Source organism: Ischnura elegans, chromosome 6 (assembly GCF_921293095.1).
Source record: "Ischnura elegans chromosome 6, ioIscEleg1.1, whole genome shotgun sequence".
NCBI lineage: Eukaryota > Metazoa > Arthropoda > Insecta > Odonata > Coenagrionidae > Ischnura > Ischnura elegans.
Window position 1 is genome coordinate 3086242 of NC_060251.1, and position 23174 is coordinate 3109415.

The following is a 23174-nucleotide window of genomic DNA, read 5'->3' on the forward strand; positions in this document are numbered from 1 at the left end:
AAGTTACCTAGCAATTAGTTGCTTAAAGTTAATTTCGGTGTAAAGTAAATTAGGGAAAGTTAAAATCCACTTTTCTGAAAAAGAAGTTTAGTATAGTAACTTTTACTTAAAATGTAATTTTTAGAATTAATTTTACAAATAGTCATAAAGCAATATTTTTTCGCAATATAAATTGAGATAATGCAAAATTCAAGTTCAAGGAGAATTTATTAAACTTAACCTCCATTCGTTACCCTCCTCAAGCAATATTTATTCGCAATATTCATTGAGATAATGTGAAATTCAAGTTCAAGGAGAATTTATTAAACTTAACCTCCTTTGGATACCCTCTTCACATATTCAGCACAGATATACAAAACACCGCGATGTCTCCGAGGAGGCGGGCATTCGTAACATCGCGGACATTGTCTGTCATTGTTCTCATATACTCTCTTAATGGTAGGTATTGTTGCCAATTCAGGTGCTTTAAGATCAGTTATCAAAAACGTCTGCAGCGTAGTGATGAGTACATAGCGATCCATGTATTCTCAATTTTAGTAATATTGTGTTTGCGATCGTGAGGAATATGCCACTAACATATAAATTTGTTATATTACACCATCATAAATATCTATCTATCTGAACAGCCTTAACTAAAGCTTCATTCTCTTTAAAATTCGGATCGCTTTGCCTGACAGCGACTGTACTGATCTATAGACAACAAAATTCACTAACCTTTACCATCGGTGTGGTATTCCATTTTAAGATTTCTGGAGTGGATAACTATTGCTTACTTAAATTCTTATTCAAATAAAGCGACCCGTGTTACGATGAATAAAAATTATTATCAGGTGTAAATAAAAAGTACTACTAACTCATTACCTACTTACGACACCTTGAATTGACAAAAACTTTGCAAATTTCAACCTCTTCGAAAGAAACATCTTTGAGGTTTTGGCCAGCTTTTGTTCGATTTCAGCCCACTGAGCGCGGCATCTACATCTACATAGTACCTCACAAGCCGCCTAAAAATGCGTTTAGCAGAAGAAGTAAGGACACAAGCCGTTTTTATATAAAAAGCAAATACTCAAATAGAATTGCAACTAGTATTTATTGAGGCCCTCTATGGTTCGGGGGAAAAACGACGTCCCACATCTATCCCATCGGCAAAATATCCCTTTTAATTTATCGCTTCTTTCGTACCTGGAAATATAGTGGGGCTGTAATATGAAATCTAAACATACTACACGGTGATTCAGTGATGCTGCAAAGAGGGCCTAGAGGATTGCGGATTGCAGGAAGCGTGGGAGGAGGGATTTACGGACGCCACGATGATGACGACCTAATCAAAACGAAGCGATCTTCGAGGAACGGGTCGAGGGTGCCTCTCAGCCATGACATCCGTCAAGATTATTAATGACCGCCTCTCCGCCACTATGGAGTCTCTCCTTTCCCGCTGCGCAAAAAACCCTTCGCAAGCTGGAAAAAATTCAATGGCAATCGCCCCCACACCCGTCATAGGCCGTCGGTGACTTTGATGCCCGTAGCGCCACCCTCCGAGAGGGTGAGAATTACAATTCTCCTCCTTCTCTTTATATATATGTAAATGCGATTATATACATATGTAAAGGAAACTGTGGCCGTGAAAGGTATATAAGGAGAGACCGGTGTGGATCCGACGACTATTCTTTGTATTAAGGAGGACCAGTAGTGTTCAGAAGGAGGAGCAGAGGAATATATCTCGAGGATGTACGGGAGCAGGTTTCCATTGGCGATAGCGGCGTTCGCGCTCTTCATCGAGTGCGGTCAGGCGAGAACAGTTGGTGAGTTACCCACAGTTGGTGATGGACGCGGAGAGGTATATTAGGCTAAATTAGCCTTCCGTGTTGTCCTCCGCGTCGATTCATCGTCATAACGACAGCTTCGTAGGCGTTGAAGCAGGCGTTTTCAGGTATGAATATGCCTCTCCAGACGCCTGCTGCAACTCCAGCCAAACTCAGACGAAACGAAGATGAATCGACGCGGAGGAAAACCCGGAAGCATAGATGCCCCGAACTTTAGTTGACCTTTTACTCTACAAGTGAAATATTTAAACATTTTAGAAGTTAAGTTACTTTCACCATCACGGAATTTCTCCATGTCACCCCTGCAGAGATTCAGGATGGAGAAAAATCGTGCCACGTAATTTTAATCCTCGATAGCCAATGGCAATAGGAACCAAAATTAAGCCGACTAATTTTACAACTGAACTACAGTCATTTTCAAGTTTTTTACCGCCTTGAAAATGACTGTCAAATCCCGTGAAATAATCGCTATTTGCCAGGGAAATTTTAACAGGTGGTATTCCTTCTTATATATATTTTCGTGATATTAATCCCATTAAAACTGGTATTAGTTATGTAAGCATATACGCTAGAGAGAAATGAAACGTAAAAGTAAAGAAGTAAAATGAATTTTAGGTCGAAAGCGCACCATTTTTTAAATAAAGAAACTTTGAGCCAGGCGCTCCGATTGGCCGGGAGTTTGCCCTGTTGCCGGTTGCCTTGGATACATGGCGATCTTCGGCATTCCAACCACGGACTGAGAATAATATTCTAGAAAAGTATAATTCAGATTTCAACTCATGAGTTGTGCTGAGCCAACTGAGCCAAAATTCCGAACCATCATTTTTTAAGTGTGGTCTTCCGTTGCTCTGGGAACCTTAAATATCAGGTTTTGCTAGTACAGGCCCGAACCACCCCAACGATAGCGCAAATAGATGTTAAATTATATATATTAAACTCTTATTAATTGTCTCTTGCAGCTATGTAATGGAAATTGTACAGAAAGAAACGGTAAAATTTTCATACAATATGTGTTAGGAATTTATTCACATGAACGTATGTAATGTCTGAGGCATCTTTCTGTCATGTAAGTACTATTAAGTTCTATAGCCTAATGGAGAACTTAAAAAATTAATGCACTAGTCATTGAAAGATGTGTTCATTTCCGTGACGAGGTTCCAGACGCCCTCCATAATTAAGGCCTTGACCTGGGCCTTATTCTGTATCTCCAAACCGATCGGTGCGGCACCGATTCGTCTGGTGGGACGTCACACCGACTCCCGGCAAGCAGTCGTGCGATTCTGCACGAACCCAATCGGTGCGGCACCGAAGTGAAATAGGGATATCATCGCTAGCCGTAACGACTCCTTTTTGGTGTCGGTAAGGCTACCGACTACTGGGTTTCATGAATTCCCCCGTGCGCATTGTACGTTTTATATTGTTGTCGTCTCATCAGCGAGTAAATATGAGGTTTGCCGCAATGTTATCACTTTCTCTCCCTTTGAATGGGCCACTATATTCCACTCTGTCCTCATCTATTGATGACCTTGACATAAATATAAGATATTTGCTAGTAAACATGAGGTTTGCCACCATATAATCACATTCTCTCATTTCGAATATGCAACGCTGTCATCAATCGTTGTCTCACTTAATATATAAATAAGATATTTTTGATTAAATTTGAGGTTTGCCACAATGTTATCACTTCTACTCACTCGGAATAGGCAACTTCATTTCAAACTTTCATTTTTTTACTCCCTTGACGATGAAAGAAGATATTTTTAAATAAATATGAGATTTGCGGTTATTTTTTTCACTTTCTCTCATTAGGAAAGGACAACTATATTTCACCCAATCGCAATTTGTTTACTCCCTTGTCATCACTCTTCTTTTAATTGCTGCCAGCTCTGTATTTTTATAACAACTTTCTTACTTGTTCCTCTAATAAAAAATTTACATTTGATTTTTAATCCTACGTTCATATTCCGTGGTATGTGATATTTATCGGCAATGGCGCCAATGGCATAACCTTCCGTTGATAACATTTAGACGGAACTTACTTAATGGCAACTAAATGACAAAGGTATGAATAATCCGGTACAATTTTACAATATTTAACCTTCCCTCAAGGTGAAAATGACCTTAAAAATAGGAATACCTCACCATAAGTACCAACATCTCAGCCACGAAGTACAACAGAAATAAAAATGAAAGTGGAGAAGCGCAAGTGATTAGCTATAGCAATTATTATTCGTCTCGAAAATTTTTCATGCAAACGACTCACTTTTCAGATTTATGGTTTTTTGGGAATATCCCGCTTCAGGTTATTAAAATGGCCGACGTTTCTTCTCCTATGCCGGAGACCATCAGGGCAAATGACCGTGTTGCGAAATAAAGACAACACGGTCATTTGCCCTGATGAGGTCTCCGGCATAGGAAAAGAAACGTCGGCCATTTTAATAATCTGACGCGGGATATTCCCAAAAAACCATAAATCTACAAACATGGACCGCGAAACCTTTAGTAATTTGACGACTCACTTTTCAGTCAAGAACGCACATTCAAACATTTTTACAAAGACTCAGCGTGATAAATCCATTCAATGACCATATAAAAACATTCGACGAAGACAAAATATAACATTGAGCCAAATATATCTTAAGGATAAATTTAATGTATCACACTGTTTTTTTTTAATAATAATGAAAACCAAATTTCAATCTGTTCTTTTAGGAAACACATTCACCATATGCAAGACAAAGGACAAAGACTTTCAGGAATGCTTCAAAGAGAGTGCGGTAAAGGCCCTGCATACAGTATTAATGGACGGTAAGTGAAATATTATTATTATTATTAAAGAATTTTTTAACGCAACATTAATTATTTGAGCCCATATATTGATGAGCATTACTGCACAAAAGTGTTCGTATGGGACTGTGTAATAAGTAAGTTGATGAAGATGCCATGGAAATGGCTAAGCATTAAGCCTAACGTTATTCCTGGTTAGGTTTTACACTAAACTTCAAGCAAGTATTTTTTACCCTTGAAAAATATTCTCATCCACGTTCTTTAATAAAATCATTTCATAATTGTACGTTTTTGACTCGAAGTATGAAATTTAGTAAAACAAACTACCATTTATAATTCGATATTTTAGATGTAAATCAAACCGCTAACACAATTCCACAAACTTTTACTTGTGTGCGACGGGCTGCCACATTTTCGTCGTTATTAAGTAAATATAGTGAAAATGAAAATAATATCTTCAAAACGAAATATTTTCTGATTGAGACTTACGTTTAAAATAACATGTGTAGTGGTTCAGGGTATGAACTTAGGTTGAAAAAGGCATTTTGCGAGGAATTTATAATAACTGCAGGGGGACGAAATTTCTAATAAGAACTGCCGGTTGAAAAAACATGCATACGCTTTTCCAGAATTTCGTCCTCCTCTTAAGGCGTCAGTGAGGTAATGGTCATCGTAGTTGCCTTCCAAGCAATTGATCTGGGTTCGATTCCCCGCCGACGCAACTCTTTCTTTCTCATATCCTTTTTCAACAAGTTCAAACGCAAAATCGGGTTGATATGGTGGCTAGAGTGCTGGCTTCCCATCCAGTCGGTCAAGGTTCAAATCCCGACGGAGGCAGTGATTTTTCATAGGCTGTCCGATCGCCCAGTAGCGGAAAATAGTATGCAGCTGATAGACATCATAACATGTTTAAAATAATATGGCAATTTTCACATTTTTTACTGGTGTAAGAAGCGTTTCAGTGAGTTTATCGTTATTATCAATTACTCAACTTATAATAGGGTAGTTTCCTTCATCAAAGAAAACGAAATGCATTGATTGCGATTCCTTACCCACCATTAGTGTATTCATAATATACAAATTATTTGGTTTTCGAAATCCCAGTTTAGACGAATGGCAATGGTCAATTTTTATCCTCATTTGAAAAAGGCCAGATTGGCGCCCATGCGATGCCACTCCACGTGACGTCACAGGAACCTAGTTTCTATACGAGTAGATAGGAGTTTTACATCGTCTGAGATTTCCAATGCATGCATGGGGCACAGAGCTCAGGGAAACATCTCTTAATAATCACGTATTAAAACTGCCTATGGTCGGAAAGTTTCCTTCGTTTGATAGGGTATTAATAATCCTTATTTAAGCCAAGCGCTACCGGCTAGCATGGTACTCTGCTACCTGCTAGCATCCTGCGTCGTATCAGCGGTTAGAGCCTCGCCCCAAGGCCACCTCAATTGCGGCTGCGGGAACCAGAACGACGTCACACGGAGTTTTTCCCGGCATTCATACTTACCCGTCGCGTTTTCGCGCGCTTGAAAATTTTCACTTTTTATTTAATTGCGAAAAATAGATATCGTCATTTAAAAATCTAAAAGCGTGAAATACGTACTCCAGGAGTAATAATCTTTCTATGTTGGCAATAAAAAAATAATAGAAAACCACCCTTTTGTCAACGGCATAAAAGTCGAAGGCTAGGTGTGTTCTCGATAATAACATAAAAGACGTAACACTTCGCGCAACAATTTAATTGATGGAAAATATCTTCAGTTTTATTTACACGCTGAGATTTTCCCACCATATCTCTCCTGCTAAAGTTACTATAAATTTCGGATATTTCTTGCTTATTCAACTTAAGTTCAGATTACTGTGAGGCCTCAAATATTTTACGTCGTCGGGGAGAGCGTACACTTAAACATTTATATTTTATATATTTTAATAAAAAACGTCAGCGAAAGAGGCAATCATACTATTTTGAAGTGAATGCGATTTCCCACCAATTCTCTGATTCATATTTGGAAAATTAAACTTACTTTCAGTGTTACACCTATTTTACAAAACCCTTACAATGCACGGTATTGTCCCGAGTGCCGGGGCAATACCGTACACCAGATGAGGCAATACCGCTCTGTGCGGTATTGCCCCTAACTGGTGATGATGAACGATATTTCAAAAACTGTGGGGGGAAAACGAAGATGGATAATGCATTTTAAAGTTTTATTCCATCATCCAAATAAGTAAAGCATAGCATATTAGCTCACAATAAAATTTAAATAATACTGTAACGGATAGCCACTACCCACTTAGTGCACCTGTACATTATGTTTTTTTTAATTCGCGGTTACCGTCGAATTCCGATGAGTTGGAATTCGCATCGCATTTTGGGTTCCGCACGCCGCAACCCCAGGGGAGAGTATGAAAGGGACAGGCGTGTGAGTGAAGGGGAGTGACGTGGAAGAAAAGGAAGTGACAAGTGTACAAAAGGGACAACGCAGTGGGAAAAAGGGGAAGGAGAGGAGAGGGGAGGAGACCAGAGGAATCGCCACCACGCAGCTGTGATCACCCGACTGTGTTAAGTACCTACTGTCCCCCCCAGAAGGGAAATACAACTATCCCCTATTAAAAATAACTCACATACGGGTGTATGCCGCGTGTCGTAAAGGAGATAGCTCCGACGTTTCGCGACCGACTGCTGGTCACTTTTTCAAGGGAATAATGTTGGGATTGGTTTTTTGCTGCATTTTTATATTTGAGATGGGAGGGGTGGGCGGAGGGTGTGGGGAGTTAAGACTGGAGGGGGAAGATGCTGCGGATGACTGGGTTCCAAGTATTGCTGATTCTTCATCCGGTATCTCTATTGTAGTTGTTCTTATTTTTCTTTATTTCTATGGCCTCGCGGATGAGTCGGGTTTTAAAATGTTTTATCCTGGCGATGACTCTTGATTTTTCGAAGTCGATCGCATGTCCGGTGGCTTCGTGCTCCGCTACGGCTGACTTTGAAGGGTAACCCAGTCGAATGGCCCGCTTGTGTTCTTCTATCTGAGTTTTGACTGTTCGTCCAGTTTCCCCAATGTATTTCTTCTCGAACGATCGGCAGGGGATTTCGTATACTCCTTCAATTTGAAGTGGCGTCCTGTCCTTGGCATTTCCTAGGAGGAGTCGTACTTGGGCGTGTGGTTTAAAAATGGCTTTAATGTCAAATTTCCGGAGGATGTTACCGACCTTATCCGTCGTTCCTTTCACGTAGGGGAGGAAGGCTTTCTTTTGGTTAATGATGTCTTCTGCGTCTTGGGAATTGTTCCTGTTGTCCTAGTTGATAATCTTCTTAAAATTGTCCTTCATAAATCTGCTTAAAATTGCAAAAAACCAATCCCAACATTATTCCCTTGAAAAAGTGACCAGCAGTTGGTCGCGAAACGTCGGGGCAATCTCCTTTACGACACGCGGCATACACCCGTATGTGAGTTATTTTTAATCATCATGAGCCGCGAAAGCTTCAATCAAGAAACTATCCCCTACTCTCTCCCCTGGAAGCGAAATTCCCTGTCCCGGTGAATGATCTATTGGCGCGTACGGAATGGGGCGGTTTATTCATTTATGTAATTTGTTTTTTCAAGTCAAGTTTCTTTTTTGTTTGTCCAGCCCAATTTGCTGATTTTTTTGATCCAATAAATTGTTTTGTTATAATGTAAGGTGGCTATCCGTCTCTTATTAATCGTAGTCACATGCGCATATCCCTCGTGGGCGATTCCCAACACCTACCGGAGATTTGTCATTTGGTTAATATTTCACCTGTTTAAAATGATGACCACCGCCTTGGGGCGAAGTAGGTGCGGGAAATTAGGGCCCTTTGGACGGGAGGTTACAATAAAATTTAAATAATACCCTATCTTAGTTTTAATAAAAGTGAGCTAACATAAAACTAAAATCAAAGAAAAATCATTTTCTATGTGCGAGTAAATGTTTTATTGTAGCATCAAAATATAAAAATCCATAATTAATACAGATAAACTGTCGACATGGCGGATGAAGTGAGCGGAAGACGGAAGGAGTGTTCCGATTTTCGTGTGTTCGGACTATCGAGGTTCACCTGAAGGTACTTGGGAGGATTGGCAATTCACACATTCAAAGGTCCTTCAAAATTCACATAAGCATTGTTCAAGTTGCTCAGAAAAGTTTTTATGCTACAAGGGGCATAATCATTCCACACGGGGCAATTTCGTACGGGGCGCCACATCTTATTTATATTTCAAGAAATTTGTTGAATAATGTGAAAAATAATTAAGAAACGTTTTTTTTATTATCTATCATGGCAACAGATTAGCTGACTAGAGTCTGTTATTACGCGTGGGGGGCCCATGTTCAATGTTGAGGAATTGATCAATTTTGTTGACAGACGGCTAGTTTCCTGACACTAGTTAATAGATCCTAAATGAAAATGCCAGAAATTATCTCATGGTCCTGCATCCACTTCATGAATATATATGTACATCCAAGATGTGACTTACCATTAAAACAATTGCCACAATTTGAGTGTATGGCCTCTTATTGAGTTTCGATTAGATTCACTATAATAGTAATAACGTCGAAGAAAGTAGGATTCCTTATTATTTTTCCTTTATAAAAAAGGAATTCGTGGGGTATTGAGTAGTCTTTCTTGAGAATTTAAAGGCAGGCACATTTCTTATCCGGTGTTTTTGTATTTATTTTGAGGAAACCTACATTTAACTCCTAATTTTATGATTTTCAATCAGAAAAATGGTTTTCTGGGTGTAAAATCTTTCATCGGCTCACGTGACATCGGGTATATTATGCGTTTGATCTTAGTTGTTTTATCAAAGTAATGGGTGCCATGTTGATATATATCGAACTTCTTTTATCAAACTTGTTTGGAAAGAGTGACAGAAATATTCAGTGATCCATATGAATTCAAATTGCGATGAGTTTGATCAGACACTGGTATTTTTAATTATAATTTTTGCAGTGTTGACTCGATTTATGTAATGCTTTTTCAATTAAATTGTAGTTAACTGCAGTTCATTGTATTTCGTAAGGTCCTTATCTTAAGATATTAAGTATGAATTGATGGTCACAGTGGAATATGCTCTCAACGTTTTTAGTGTTTGAATTGAATTATAGACTTTGTCTGACTCAGAATTTTTTTTAAGTCCAACAGCAAACTTTTTTCTTCTATAAAATCTTATTTCCACATTGAAACCTACATACCATACTCTAGTTTTACTTGAAAGTGGAAATATTACTTACATATATTCTAGGCAACTGAAAAGTAAACGATCCTCAAGTAACAAATGGCAGACAAAAAGTATATGACCTTCCATATTGACCATAACAGAAACATCGAATCGAAAAATTATATAACGAAAGTTTTTCAATAGTTGTCTATATATTGCCCAGTAACATTTGATAGATCCATTGCCAGCTGGAAATATATCTTATGCATTTACTTATTGTTAGTAACCTACCAAACGTAACTTAGATAGTTTTCCCCAATCGGCCGGAGTTGAGATCCAAATCATCGTTTAAAGATAATTAAAAGTATTCGATAGACACAGAAATAAGTTTCAAGTACTATTTACGCTGTACGACCGAGACCTACTGTAAAACTAAGTCGAAATTTTAGGTTTTGCGTTGACATGCAGCGAACTTTATGGGCATCACAGTAGAAAATGTTGAGTTTACCTAGCCAAAAGCCTCGTATACTCATTTTTTCCATGTGGTTTATCAGTATTTATTCTCCTGAATGGTCACCTTCCTTTATATTTAATCCTGCAATGGGTAGACTATTAGGTACATTTCTAGGGTTGTTTACAAAGTGAATAAATTGATACATCCTAATTATGGTGGACATCCGAGAAAAACTGGCGACTTGTTTATAACGCTACGGTACCCTGATTCAAGAGAGTACTTACGTTGAGAAATATCCTACTGACAATGTAGATAAAGTATGCAACTCCATTCATCAACCACTTTCTTCTCTAATTTATTTCTCTTTGGAATACGAGCAGAAACCATCTCCGGCGAGGAAATAAAGGTATTTTATCGACGGGGCACTAAACACGATTTATATGGTTTTCACACGTTTTTCTATTGAAGATTCATGCTGCATCACACTAATTGCATGATGCAAATGATGTAGGTATCTAACATAGATTAAAATCTACAATCAACTGATTTTCATTCCAAATCCATTCATTTAATCATTCCAAATCTCCCCAAACAATTTCCTATTTTGTTTCAACAACGCCGTGGCAACATTGAATATTCACAACCTGCAATTTGACGTTGAAAAAGGAACGATTTTTGCCAAATTTGCGTTTTCCGACATACCGATAGACCGATTTTCTAACCACTTCCACAGTCCGTCATCAGCGGATACCGTGCCGTGGCGCTCTTGCGCTCCGATGACATCGTGTTTTCAAGCACCCGATTACGATTAGTTGTTAAGTCTCATAACTAAGCTAAAAAACATTATTAATCTACGAAATTTTTGGCGAGTACATTGAGGTAGGGACTTTTTTTTAGTTCTTAAAAAAATTGTGCATTTTCCTCATTTGATTTATCCATTTTCATAGTTAAATTTGGAGTTAAAAACACAATAAACATTGCATAAACTATGGCTGATGCATAGAAAACAGCATCAATACTCATTCAGTTAAAATATATATAAAATATAAATTTCATAAAAAGAGGGAAATGTATAGAGCTTTACAACATTTGAAGATATCAGCCTGCTATATAAAACATACTAATATAACACAAAACATTACAAAGCATCGGATAAAAGGCAGGAAAAAATTTAATACACTCACTGTCGCTTCGATTCAAAACATGAGTTGCAGTGAAACAAAACACCACTTTAAAAATCCAACTTTACTCAGCAGTCGGATTACAAAAAATAATAGACTAGAATAAATTCCAATGTCGAACGACTTTATTTGATTTAAAAAATCATCAGAGAAAATCCAGTTGGGTCAATATAACCCGACGCGACCAAACCAATGAGGGTAAAATCCCTTCGCATGGATTCAATTGCTTCGCTTTATCTCGTTTTTCAGGTGTTCCTGAGTGGGGGATGGTTTCTCTTGACCCGCTGTTCGTGCCTCAGCTGATCATCTCCACGGGAGACGGACCTGTGGGCTTCACGCTGCAATTCGACAACACCTCTCACACCGGAATGAGAACTGGACGTACGATATCCGCCAAGTATGTATCAACCCTAGCAACTATACTTTTGCATTTTTTAGTGTGTATTTATTTTATTATAATGTAATTTGTATGTATAATGTATTTTAATATAATATAATTACCCCCCCCCCGCAAAATTTCTGGTACCCCCCAGAAATTCCTCCGAATTCCTCCGAACTTATCCGCAGAACTTATCGCGAATAGTCCTTAGCGGAAGGTTTTCCGCGCAAAGGATTTTCGCCAAAGGCCCTTCGAGTCAAAGGTTCGGAGACTCTAACGGCCGTATTCATAGTTTCCTTAGTAAGCTACCAACGCCTAAGTAGCGACTAAGAAGACGGGCCTAAGTAATGGTAATGTGAAATAAAATGAACTGCTTCTAAATCGTAAGTGATGAGTGGGAAGTGAGATGCGAAGAATCCTTTCGAATTTCAAGGAGTGTAAATTCTTTTAGTGTGTGCAGAGTGATTGGAAAACTGATTATCATGCTTTACTAGAGTTACGTTATAGTGTTTTAAATTCAGTATGAGTCAAGTTTTTCATTGAACCAGTTGATTCGGAATGTACGGATTATAAGTGTCATAAAGACAGCTCGTGAAATTTTAAGTGAAATGTTGTGTGCGTAGTAGTGCTATTTGCGATATTATCAGCAATAAATAAGTAAAACATGTTACGTTAATTATGCTTTGTTTTTACATTAACCACCTCTAGTAAACTACATGCCCTATGTTGCCGCACTTTTACGCTATCAATATTTGAAAAATTTAAATGTGGCCAGGCAGATTGTTGTTTCCTTAACTATAACAGTTTAGGAGTTGCAAACATATGTTACTAATTGCTCGCACGTAGGTATTTGTAACGTAATAAATGTTTGTTATTCACACATTTACCTTAACGTTATTTTCTTTACGATTCATGTCTGTATTGTAAAATTTTTCGTTTCTACTCCGACATTAAGGTGTTCTGCTTTTCGAATATAAATGTGTATAATACTGACGTTGCTAGTTATGTTTTTTCATACTCATAACGCATTCTCTAGTGAAAACAAATATCGGAAGTGCAAAATATATGCCATATATATCATCAATGATTATAGGGCCGTTTGTACAAGAATAACTGCATCTCAAACGTACAAATGCTTCGATAGTACTCATAAATGTATCCTTTCCGAATGGTATAGCATAATTTGTGTGTACAGCAATCAAAAAATATATCTGCGATGCGATATCACATCGAATTATCCATTATGAAGTAGAAATTTCAATGCATTTTGCTGAATCAATTTCTTATGTTTGATAGTTTAACGAATTTTCTGCGCCGCAGAGGAGTCGGATGCAGTGTTGTCAAGCGTAGCCTAGCGGGTTGAACCCAAATCGCTACCGAGCATCGGCTGCCGAGCTGGCTAGTAGCATACTAAGTTAGTAGCTCTTAGTAGCTCACTTAAAAGAATCCATGAATACCATATCTTAGTAGGCGACTTAAAGGTCTTATTAGCCGACTATGTTAGTCGCCCTACTAGCGTGTTTTAGCGGAAATCTATGAATACGGCCGTAATTCTCGGAACGCTTGTCTCCGAACTCTGCCATCCGAACTCTACCACCCGAACCAGCCAACCGAACCAGCCATACTTGGAGATCAAGACTAATATAGGTAGTACGGCGGAGGAATACCGACTCCTGGCATACCAAGGGGAAGTGGGTGCTGGGGCATACGAATGCAGTTTGGAGTGAGAAGTACTCCACTTATCCTATCACAACTCTCTTTCCCTCCAACATCTCATCCTACTATGCCTTTCCCCTCCTTGAATTCCAATGGCTTGTCTCTACCGGCCATCACCCCACTTGGCTATGTCTCCAATCTAGGAGGTAGAGGAGAGGAAACCCGGCGGTACGCTGTTCTCCCCCAGCCCCGGCTTGGATGACGAGAGGTGTTCCAGAGGTTCTAGTCAACACGGGCGCCTACTGGGAATTTATACCGATGCAGCTAACTTGGAGATCGCGCTACTACCACCTCCCCAAAACCTTTGCAAAATCCTCCCCTCCACTCTGACACTGTTCGGGGTTTGGTCAGCCTCTTCTGCTATCGGCGCTCGCAAGGAGCGCATCGGTCGGCTGAGAGAGTGATTTCTTAAAAATCAGTTTTCGTGCTGTCAGGCAAATACAGCTGTACTTAGTCTTTGGTAATGCTTCTTATGATATAATTAGTTATCATCGTTGATTTCTGAAATAATTTTGATTTTGAATATTTCTTCTTGCAATAGATACTGATTGAAAATGACTCGCAATTTTGTGACATTTGTTTCTTTAAGTGCTGACTATTCTTGTTTGTGGAGTCTTTCCCTCATCCAAGTAGTGATGGACGATCGGAGTTCCTTCTGTCTTTACTTATAAAAACTAAAATTTTATAACTTTTCTATGTAGTGGGCTTTTTATTTACATTAAACAGTTACCAAATTTGCCAGCAAAAAACAAATTAACTCGAGGAAAATTCTTATAGCTCGATACTACTCTTTGAAGACAATATATTACGCGACAATAAATACCATTCTGAGGACAAACACTGCTTGCATATGGGAGTCACTCTGACACAGTGAAAAGTACTCTTTCGTCCCAAAGTTAACATTTTTACAGGACTTAAACTTAGTTAATTTGAGAAATTAATCGATTCATTCCTTTCCCTTGGGCTACAACCTTGTCGCGGTGGAAAGGCTTGCGCGTTCCTATGACCCCTAGAGCTGCACTGGCGGGATTAATTCTAAATTATTCCCGGTAGGGCCACCCATGCCAGATCGGTCGAAGGGAGCCAGACGAAAGGTAGTCCACGTGATGGTGTCACGTGAAAAACACTGTTGGAATGGAAGTGGGAAACCCTACCAACTATCTCTTCCCTGAACACATGGAGTACAACCAAATGAGCCTCGGAATCTCATCGCCCGGGACCTGTCCGCAAAGGGCGGGTGTCGGGCACGGCAGCGAGGTCGGCAAGGTCCTCGAGGTCGTCAACATGCGAAATCCTTGCAGAGACTTATCTTTATCATCATCATCAGCAGCAGCAGCTATGAAGAAGGAAGAAAAGAAGACCAAGAAGATGGAGAAGAAGAAGTCGGCCGTAAATGTAGGAACGTGGAATGTGAGGACAATGATGAGGGCGGGGAAATTAGAAAATATCAAAAGGGAAATGGATAAAGGGAGGATAGATATCTTAGGATTATGCGAGGTGAGATGGAGGGATGGGGGGGACTATTGGAGTGATGGGTATAGGGTTATATATAGTGGAGGGGAAGAAAGCCAGCGAGGGGTAGCATTAGTATTAAACGGGAAGATGGGTAAGCGTGTGGTAGGTATAGACCAGGTAAGCGATAGGATTCTGGTGGTAGAAATTGAGGCGCGGCCCGCCAACCTTGTGGTGGTCCAAGTTTACATGCCCACTAGCAATCATAGGGAGGAAGAAGTAGATGAGGTGTATGAACAGCTCGAGGAAATAATTAGAAACACACCGGGTAAGAAAAATCTGGTAGTGATGGGGGACTGGAACGCGTCAGTCGAGGAAGGTAGGGATGGAAACGAAATAGGAGAATTTGGATTAGGAATTCGAAACGACAGGGGCGAGAAAGTAGCAGAATTTTGCAAGAGAAACAAGTTATTCATCACAAACACGTGGTTCAAACATCATAAAGGGCGAAGGTACACATGGAAAAGTCCAGGGGATGTGGGGAGATATCAAATAGACTACATTATGGTAAGACAGAGGTTTAGGAATAGTGTGAAAAACTCGCGCAGCTTCCCAGCAGCAGATGCGGATTCAGACCACAATTTAGTACTTATGAAATGTAATGTAAGATTCAAAAGGCTCATGAAAGGCAGGAGGGTGAGGAAATGGAATGTAGAAGCACTGAAGGGAAGTATGATGAGAGAATATCAGGGACTAGTGGACACTAGTATACGGGAGATTGAAAGTACCAAGACGGTAGAGGAAAGATAGGATAATATAAAAACGGGAATAGTCAAAGCGGCGGAGAAGTCAATTGGTTACGTTGACAGTAGAAGGATAAAGAAGCCGTGGATAACGGAGGCAATGGTAAATGAAATGGAGGAGAGGAGGAAGTGGAAGAACGTGGACACAGAACAGGGCAAAAGAATGTATAGGGAATTGAATAATAGATTACGACGTGAAACTAAGAGGGCAAGGGAGGCTTGGTGGAAAGACAGTGTGAGGAAATGGAAAAGTTCCAGAAGGATGGAGAAGTAGGCGCGTTGTACGCCAAAGTTAAGTCGCTATCGGGCGGCAAAAGAGGACAAGCCATGCCTAAAATTAAGGCTAAAGATGGAAGGATGCTAACCGAGCGAGAAGAGGTACAGAGTAGATGGAAGGAATACGTGGAGGACCTGTATGACGGAATGAACAGATCAGAGAGACTGACTCTAGAGGAGGAAAGTGCACTGGAGGAGGATAATATTGGGCAGGAGATATTAGATTCGGAAATAGAGAGAGCACTTCGTGATATGAAGGCTAGGAAAGCAGTTGGCGTGGACAATATCCCGTGTGAGCTACTGAAGAATCTAGGGATGGAAGGCAAGAAAAGGTTTTTCGAACTAGTGCGCAGGATCTATGAGGAGCGATATTGGCCGGAAGATTTCGTGAAGACGGTTTTAATTCCGCTTCCGAAAAAGAAGAAAGCTGTGGAATGCGGAGATTATAGGACTATCAGCTTAATATCGCATGCGGCGAAAGTGGTGCTGAGGATATTGAACAGACGAATGGAGGCGAGGGCAAACGAGTATTTGGGCGAAGATCATTTTGGTTTCAGAAAAGGGAAGTCAACTCGTGATGCAATAGCAATAATGAGGTCCCTCGTCGAGAGGAACGTAGAATATGACCAGGACGTATATGCGTGTTTCGTGGATTTTGAGAAAGCGTTTGATAGGGTGAACTGGGTAAAGTTAATGGATATTCTGAAGAGAATAGGTGTAGATTGGAGGGATAGGCGACTGATTCGTAATCTGAATAATGCCCAGACTGCACAAGTGAGGGTAGCGGACGGAGAATCTGGGTGGGCAAGCATTGGCCGAGGTGTGAGGCAAGGCTGTCCTCTATCGCCGCTGCTCTTGAACGTGTACGCTGAGGAGATGGTAAGGGAAGCGTGGGATGAGTTAGAAGCTGGAATAAAAGTGGGAGGAATGATGTTCAAATCAGTGAGATTCGCGGATGATCAGGCGCTGATTAGCCAGTCAGCGAGGGGGCTTCAGGCTCTAGTGGATGCGTTATACGAGCGCTGCGAGGAGTATGGGATGAGGATTAATCACAAGAAAACTAAGGTTATGCGGTTTTGTAAAGCATCACGAGCGAGGAATGTGAGACTCAAGATAAAGGTGGGTGATGAAAAACTTGAGCAGGTTGAGCAATTCAACTATTTAGACAGTACGTTAGAGGAAAACGGATACAGTAGTAAGGACATCAGGAAGAGAATAGCATTAGCGAAGGAGGCGTTCATGAACAGGAAGGAGCTTCTAAGAGGATCGTTATGTAAGAGTTTAAAGAAAAGGTTAGTGAAGAGTTTGATCTGGAGTGTAGCTCTCTACGGTGCGGAAACGTGGACACTGAGGAAGGAAGACGAGAGAAGATTGGAGGCATTCGAGATGTGGGTATGGAGAAGAATGGAGAGGGTGAAATGGACGGAGAGGAAAAGGAATGACGAAGTGCTGGATATGGTTGGCGAGGAGAGACAGCTTTTAGATGAGATACGGAGGAGACAGAAGGTATGGATGGAGTTAGTGCTTAGCGGTGAGGGGATGTTGAAAATGGTGTTAGAGGGTAGAATGTTAGGGCAACGAGGGAGGGGAAGGAAAAGAATAGGATTTTTAGATAGATTGAAAGAGAGTAGGCCTTATAGTGATTTGAAGAAGGCGTTAATGGAAGGAAAGGGAGGCTCCCAGATCACTTCTTGCGTACTCCATGGAAACCTACCTTAATCGGTAGAATACTATGATGATGAATCGATTCATTAAGGAATACCATCTTATTAAAGTAACTTTACCAGCGGTTGCAACATATGCAAGACATTATTTAAGATATTACCAAAAATAATACCATTTTACTGACTGGATGCATGCTAATTCATACCCATTCCATCGTTTCTCTTCGCAGGGCTGATCCTAAGAACTACAAATTCGACTTTGAATTCAAACTACCTCACTACACCGTGGCGGGACCTTATGAAGCTAAAGGAAGAATAATCCTCCTGCCAATCACAGGAAAAGGACTCAGCAACTTCACCTACCGTAAGTATTAATTTTTTAATGTGCTCGTTCAACAATGTAAATCGATTGCCTATAGTAATGATACTTCAAAATTAAAGAGACGCGAGGTATTTTTTCCATTTTTCGATCCATCACTTTATCATTGAGCAATTTTTGACGAAATATGGCCTTAGCCCTTTAGCAGATAAGTCGGTGACGTAACGCACTCGATCCCACCGTTACTCCTCGATTCTGTGCATGGGCTACGCACGATTCATTATTATTCCTTCGGTTTCGTGGGATTCCTTTTTTCCATGAAAGATTCTCCGTAAACGGCTAAATGAATGAGAACTCTTTGATGACGTCACTAACTCATGAAAAACGGGCGGAAACTTTTTCTTTTCTGAATAATGAACTTACGGAATATTGGTTGAAAGAGAATGGTTTTTTTCTCGTAATCCCCCCAAATTTTATCCATTCGTTATTATTTTTATTAGTTTTATAGCCGTTCTTTGTATGTAAAGACGTAAAGGGAGTGTATATGCAAATAAATGACTTCAAGTCCTAAACACGAGAGGAGTTTTTTTTATATTTACCGTAGAGCATAGGCTTCCTACAAAACATTTGACAAGAGAGAACGCTCTTATCTCCCGGGGGATATTCTATGCTCCTGGACTCAGGTTGTGACCCCTCGATTTGATGCTGCATTCGACCCAGCATAAAGCCTTTCATTACCACGACTACGAAGGACTCCTTAACTCATAGTGCACAAAGTGAAAAAATGACTTAAATTCAGACAATTCCGTATAAATTCTATCAAGTAACAAAAATCTCAGTAATTACTCAATGTCTCCAAAATCATATTACCAAAAATATAACATCGCCGTAGTGAACAATCTGGATTTGAACCCGATACCAATCGATTCCAGCCCGCGACCCAATAGCCTGCTGCACTCCTTAACGCGGCATCTCGAGACCCAAAAAATCGGGCGACGTCGGATCACCTCGTTCAGAAAGATAGCCTCAGTGAGGTAGGGAACTGCAAAGAATACGGAGGAGAACAACGAATCACGCGAAATGGAGGGGGAACTTAATGCGGTGACCCGAATGGCATGAGTTCGTGACGTAATCACTAGAGAAAGAGAAAATATGCGATATATAAGCGAGCGAAAACTATTTGGTCGTTCGGATGAACCCTTGCAATTTTTCATAGCTTTATTTCTTTGGGCGTTACACTTCCACCAATGAGCAACAGTGTCCTCATTGCACGCGAATACTTCCTCTTTTTTCCAGTTCATGTCGAAGTTTTATGATTCCTCCAATTAAGTTCTTTTCCGGACGGCTGACTCTCCCTTTGCTCAAAAAGCATTCACTAATTTATTCCGCATTTCCGCATGAAACGCGTGTCAGACATAAGCTGAGACCATGAAACTATCAGATTTCTAGGTTTTAAAACTCAATATTACGGAATATGGGCCAAGGACATGCTCTAATGACACACTGAAGCAGGTTTATAATACGAAAGTAAACGCAACCTCCACAACTCAGCAGTACTAAAAAAATCACACTCTACCAAAGTTACCTGAATGACTTACAACCCAGCGATATACACATAATTATTATGTTAGTTATTAGAGTGTGAACCGCTGTTCAATGACCCTGACTTTGAGTTTTGTTCTGGTGCGGCAGAGCTAATCTTGGACTAAAGACAATCCGGGAAGTATAAAGGGTCGAAGGGGGCACGTACCCCGGGCAAAATTTAAAAGTTTATTTAAAAAAGTTAATTAATACTTCTAATTAAATCATTAGGCAATAAGTATTTATATATAAATCACTGAAAAATAGTATTAAAAAACTTCTTAATAGCAAACATGTAGGTTGTAATTTCAACTACCACATGTAAAAAAATTAGCTTACGGATGTGTTAAAAATGCATGCGCATGGGTTCAATGTCCAGATGATGCCGTCGATCAACCCCCTGAAATCCTGCTATGCTTGAATTACAATGTGGCCGTGGGAAAGGAATTGACCCCCCAGCACCGAATACATGAAATTCATTTACCTACTCTGTGGCAAATTCCAGGTTCATCCACATCTACATTCTGCTCCGCACGCCACCTCAATGCTCGTGTGGCATAAGAAGGGGTGGTTACTGTGGGGAGTGTTAGGGCACCAACCTTTCACACATAAAATTAAATGCTCTAAAAAGATTATGCCCACCATTTACTTAAGTCTTTTATTATGTGAGGGGAAAAAAGAATCCCCACACTCATCCCTTAGGCAAAATATCTCGATTTATCGGATGCACAGTCGACAGAAGGCAAAATAATTACGGGGGCTCTGAAGTGTGGAAGGTTAGACTGATCGGAGGTATTCCCCAAAACTTCCATTTAATCCTACCTTCGTCAAAAGAATAAATACTCTCATTAATAATACAAACTTCTTTAAATAGAAACACGTGCTGGGCTTTGTGGGTACATATATAACTTTATCCCATTATAACCCAATGTTGCTTCTAAGCAACATCCAAAATGTATATGTTATATGCTCTGTTTAGGAAATATCTAAACTGCGCATTATTTTGTGTTGTTAATTGTAATGACAAAACATTCAGCCGCCACGATGATTATGACTGATTGCAAAATTTTCACAATGAAAAATCTTGAAATTTGAATTCTCCCAAAAGTAGCTCTGGTTTAGAAATGGTCAGCACAAAATTTTCTTATAGCACTCATATTCAGAACTCCAATGGCTAAGTTTTCAATAAGTATATATTCATGACTTCTAAAATACTTCCTAATTTCATTCAGAAAAAATTGATGACGTCCATGAGATGGTATGTGTACGTTCAATAATTTTTAAGGAGTAAATAGATACACATGTTCAAGAATTTGACCACAACTTTAACTGTTTCACTTCTAAAACTAGATGATGTTGATGCGAAATGGCACATTGAGGGCAAACCTTACACCAACTCCAAAGGGAAGACGTTCATGGAGCCAGTGAAGTTTGATGTCACACTCCACGCTGAACGAGCATCGATCGACCTGACGAACTTATTCAATGGAGAAAAGACACTGAGTAAGTACAATTGAAACACCTTCCGCACAACCAATTATTACAAAGGAAGAATTACCAAAATAAAATTACACAATGAAAATCATTGGGTAATGAATGGAATAGCATGTGTTTGTTTGCAGAATATAGTCGGATTATTTTGGAGATTATCCTGCAAAAATTAAGGTAACTTAATCTTTCTGACCCGCATGGAAACCCAAGAGAATTTTTTTATAATAGTCACTGTTTGCCAGGGTATCCATTAATTATAAATTGAACTATACAGTTTTTATCCAATTAATCAAATTTTTAGACAAGTAGTTCATCATTTGAGAATAGTAAACACCTAAATTTCATTTTAAATAAAAGTTTTCCACAATGTGCATGTATGCTAAAACATATTGCATTCTTGCTGTGTTGTTGGATACTTGGGTGCTAATTATTATATCTTCTCTTTCCGAAAAGGTGACAATATGCTCAAGTTCTTGAACGAGAACCAAAAAGAGTTCTTATCAGAATTCGAGCCAGCCCTCAACCAAGCATTCAGCAAACTGTTTTTGGCCCTGGCCAAGCAACTTTTCAAGAAACTTCCTTACAATGAAATGTTCCCTGACCTATAGGAATATTTGAACATCACAGAAGACAAAAGTCCCACCCAAACATGTGATCATTTTAATTTATCTACTCATGGAGTAAAATACGGTACATGTGTCCACAGAATATTGTCATACGCCTAAGCTTGGTATCGCAGTGGTTTCCAGTCACCTGCGATCCATCTAATGGGTACCAATTTAAGTTTTTGAAGTACCTCCTCGGCCCATAAAAAGCCATATACAGATGCAACAGTACAGAAGTAAAGGTAAAGATACAATAGCTTGTCTCTGAAAATGCAAACATTCGTTTTATTGTAAAAGAATGTTGTTTTGTTTGAGTAAGAAGAGCTATGTATCACACCGCTCATTTGAGAGACCTCTAGTTGAAGGCTGTGGTTTATCCTGTTGGTAACTGCTGAATAAAACTATTTGAATGATTTTCATAACAGATGAGTACAAAAAACAACACAATCTTCTTATCATTGTACGTTGAATGTAATAAGACAATTTCTAAAGAGACTTAAAAAATTGTTTACAAACATGATGAGAAAATTAAGCAGTGTGATTCACAATGGCAGATGTAAAGGGGTATCTTGGATACTGAAAATATCAAAATTCATTTCAGCAAAATACTTATTCCGCATGTAATTGGCATTTGATATTTTTTGCGACCTGCGGAAGGCCAGAGGAATTGAAGCTGGAAATGCGTAGTTTGAACCTCAAAATACATACATGGAATAAATTAACTAGAAGAGTGGAAGGAATTATATTTGAGTGGAAGCCGTAAGATAATGATACACACAGTGTCTCTCAACAGTTATGATGGAGGAATTGAATGATCAACAATTTTGCTATTTCCACATGGTAATTTGTTGAGAACCATGTTACAGCGTAACATTATGTTACGTAATTGATCACCTTGATAATATTACGCTGTAACTTAACCGTGGTCGTTCTCAATTTGTGGAAATGGCCAAGTTATTATTCCTTCCAATCCTACGATTTTGGATTTCCACCAAGCTATGCCCGCTTCTAATAATTATAGTAATGAAGGAGTTGGGATAATCCTAATGAAGGCAGCCGGAATCTTTTGAAAAGCTTCCTGCAGTACAATGAATGGATAGTTATGGTAATATAGAAAAATGGGTAAATACACGGTAGGTATGGCAGTGATACAGGCTTACAATCCATGGCGGATAACAAGGAATACGTCTACCAGAAATTCACAGAAGTATTCAAACAGGTAAGAGGTGACGACAAAATTTATTTTTTTCAGGCAATTGGAACGCTGTCGCCGTCAAAGGCAAAGGTAGGAGAATAAATGCAAATATGGATTAGAGAAATGCAAGAGAGAAAGAGGTAGGCAACACACAGTTTAAAAATCGCATGCAAAGGAGATACACACGGAAAATAGCGGACAAAATATTTCAACTGGACTACAGTTTAATGAAGTTACGGCTTAGAAACCAGGGAAAGGA

General features: G+C 39.5%; 1 protein-coding gene across 1 annotated transcript; it reads left to right on the top strand.

The window, feature by feature from the left end:
* The first annotated feature begins 1659 nt into the window (after positions 1 to 1659).
* On the top strand, positions 1660 to 22328 carry LOC124161493 (protein takeout-like). Its single transcript, XM_046537822.1, has 6 exons — positions 1660 to 1802; positions 4539 to 4634; positions 11684 to 11831; positions 17955 to 18088; positions 20975 to 21127; positions 21569 to 22328. Exons 1-6 carry the CDS (start codon positions 1727 to 1729, stop codon positions 21721 to 21723), a joined length of 762 nt encoding a protein of 253 aa, XP_046393778.1. The 5' UTR covers positions 1660 to 1726; the 3' UTR covers positions 21724 to 22328.
* Positions 22329 to 23174: the final 846 nt, after the last annotated feature.

Bases quoted from the DNA above. Each gene is read 5' to 3' on its own strand.
- LOC124161493 (XM_046537822.1), top strand. From the start codon at position 1,727: ATGTACGGGAGCAGGTTTCCATTGGCGATAGCGGCGTTCGCGCTCTTC. The intron at 4,635-11,683 runs GTAAGTGAAATA...CTCGTTTTTCAG, and splicing joins GCATACAGTATTAATGGACG to GTGTTCCTGAGTGGGGGATG. The intron at 18,089-20,974 runs GTAAGTATTAAT...TTCTAAAACTAG, and splicing joins ACTCAGCAACTTCACCTACC to ATGATGTTGATGCGAAATGG.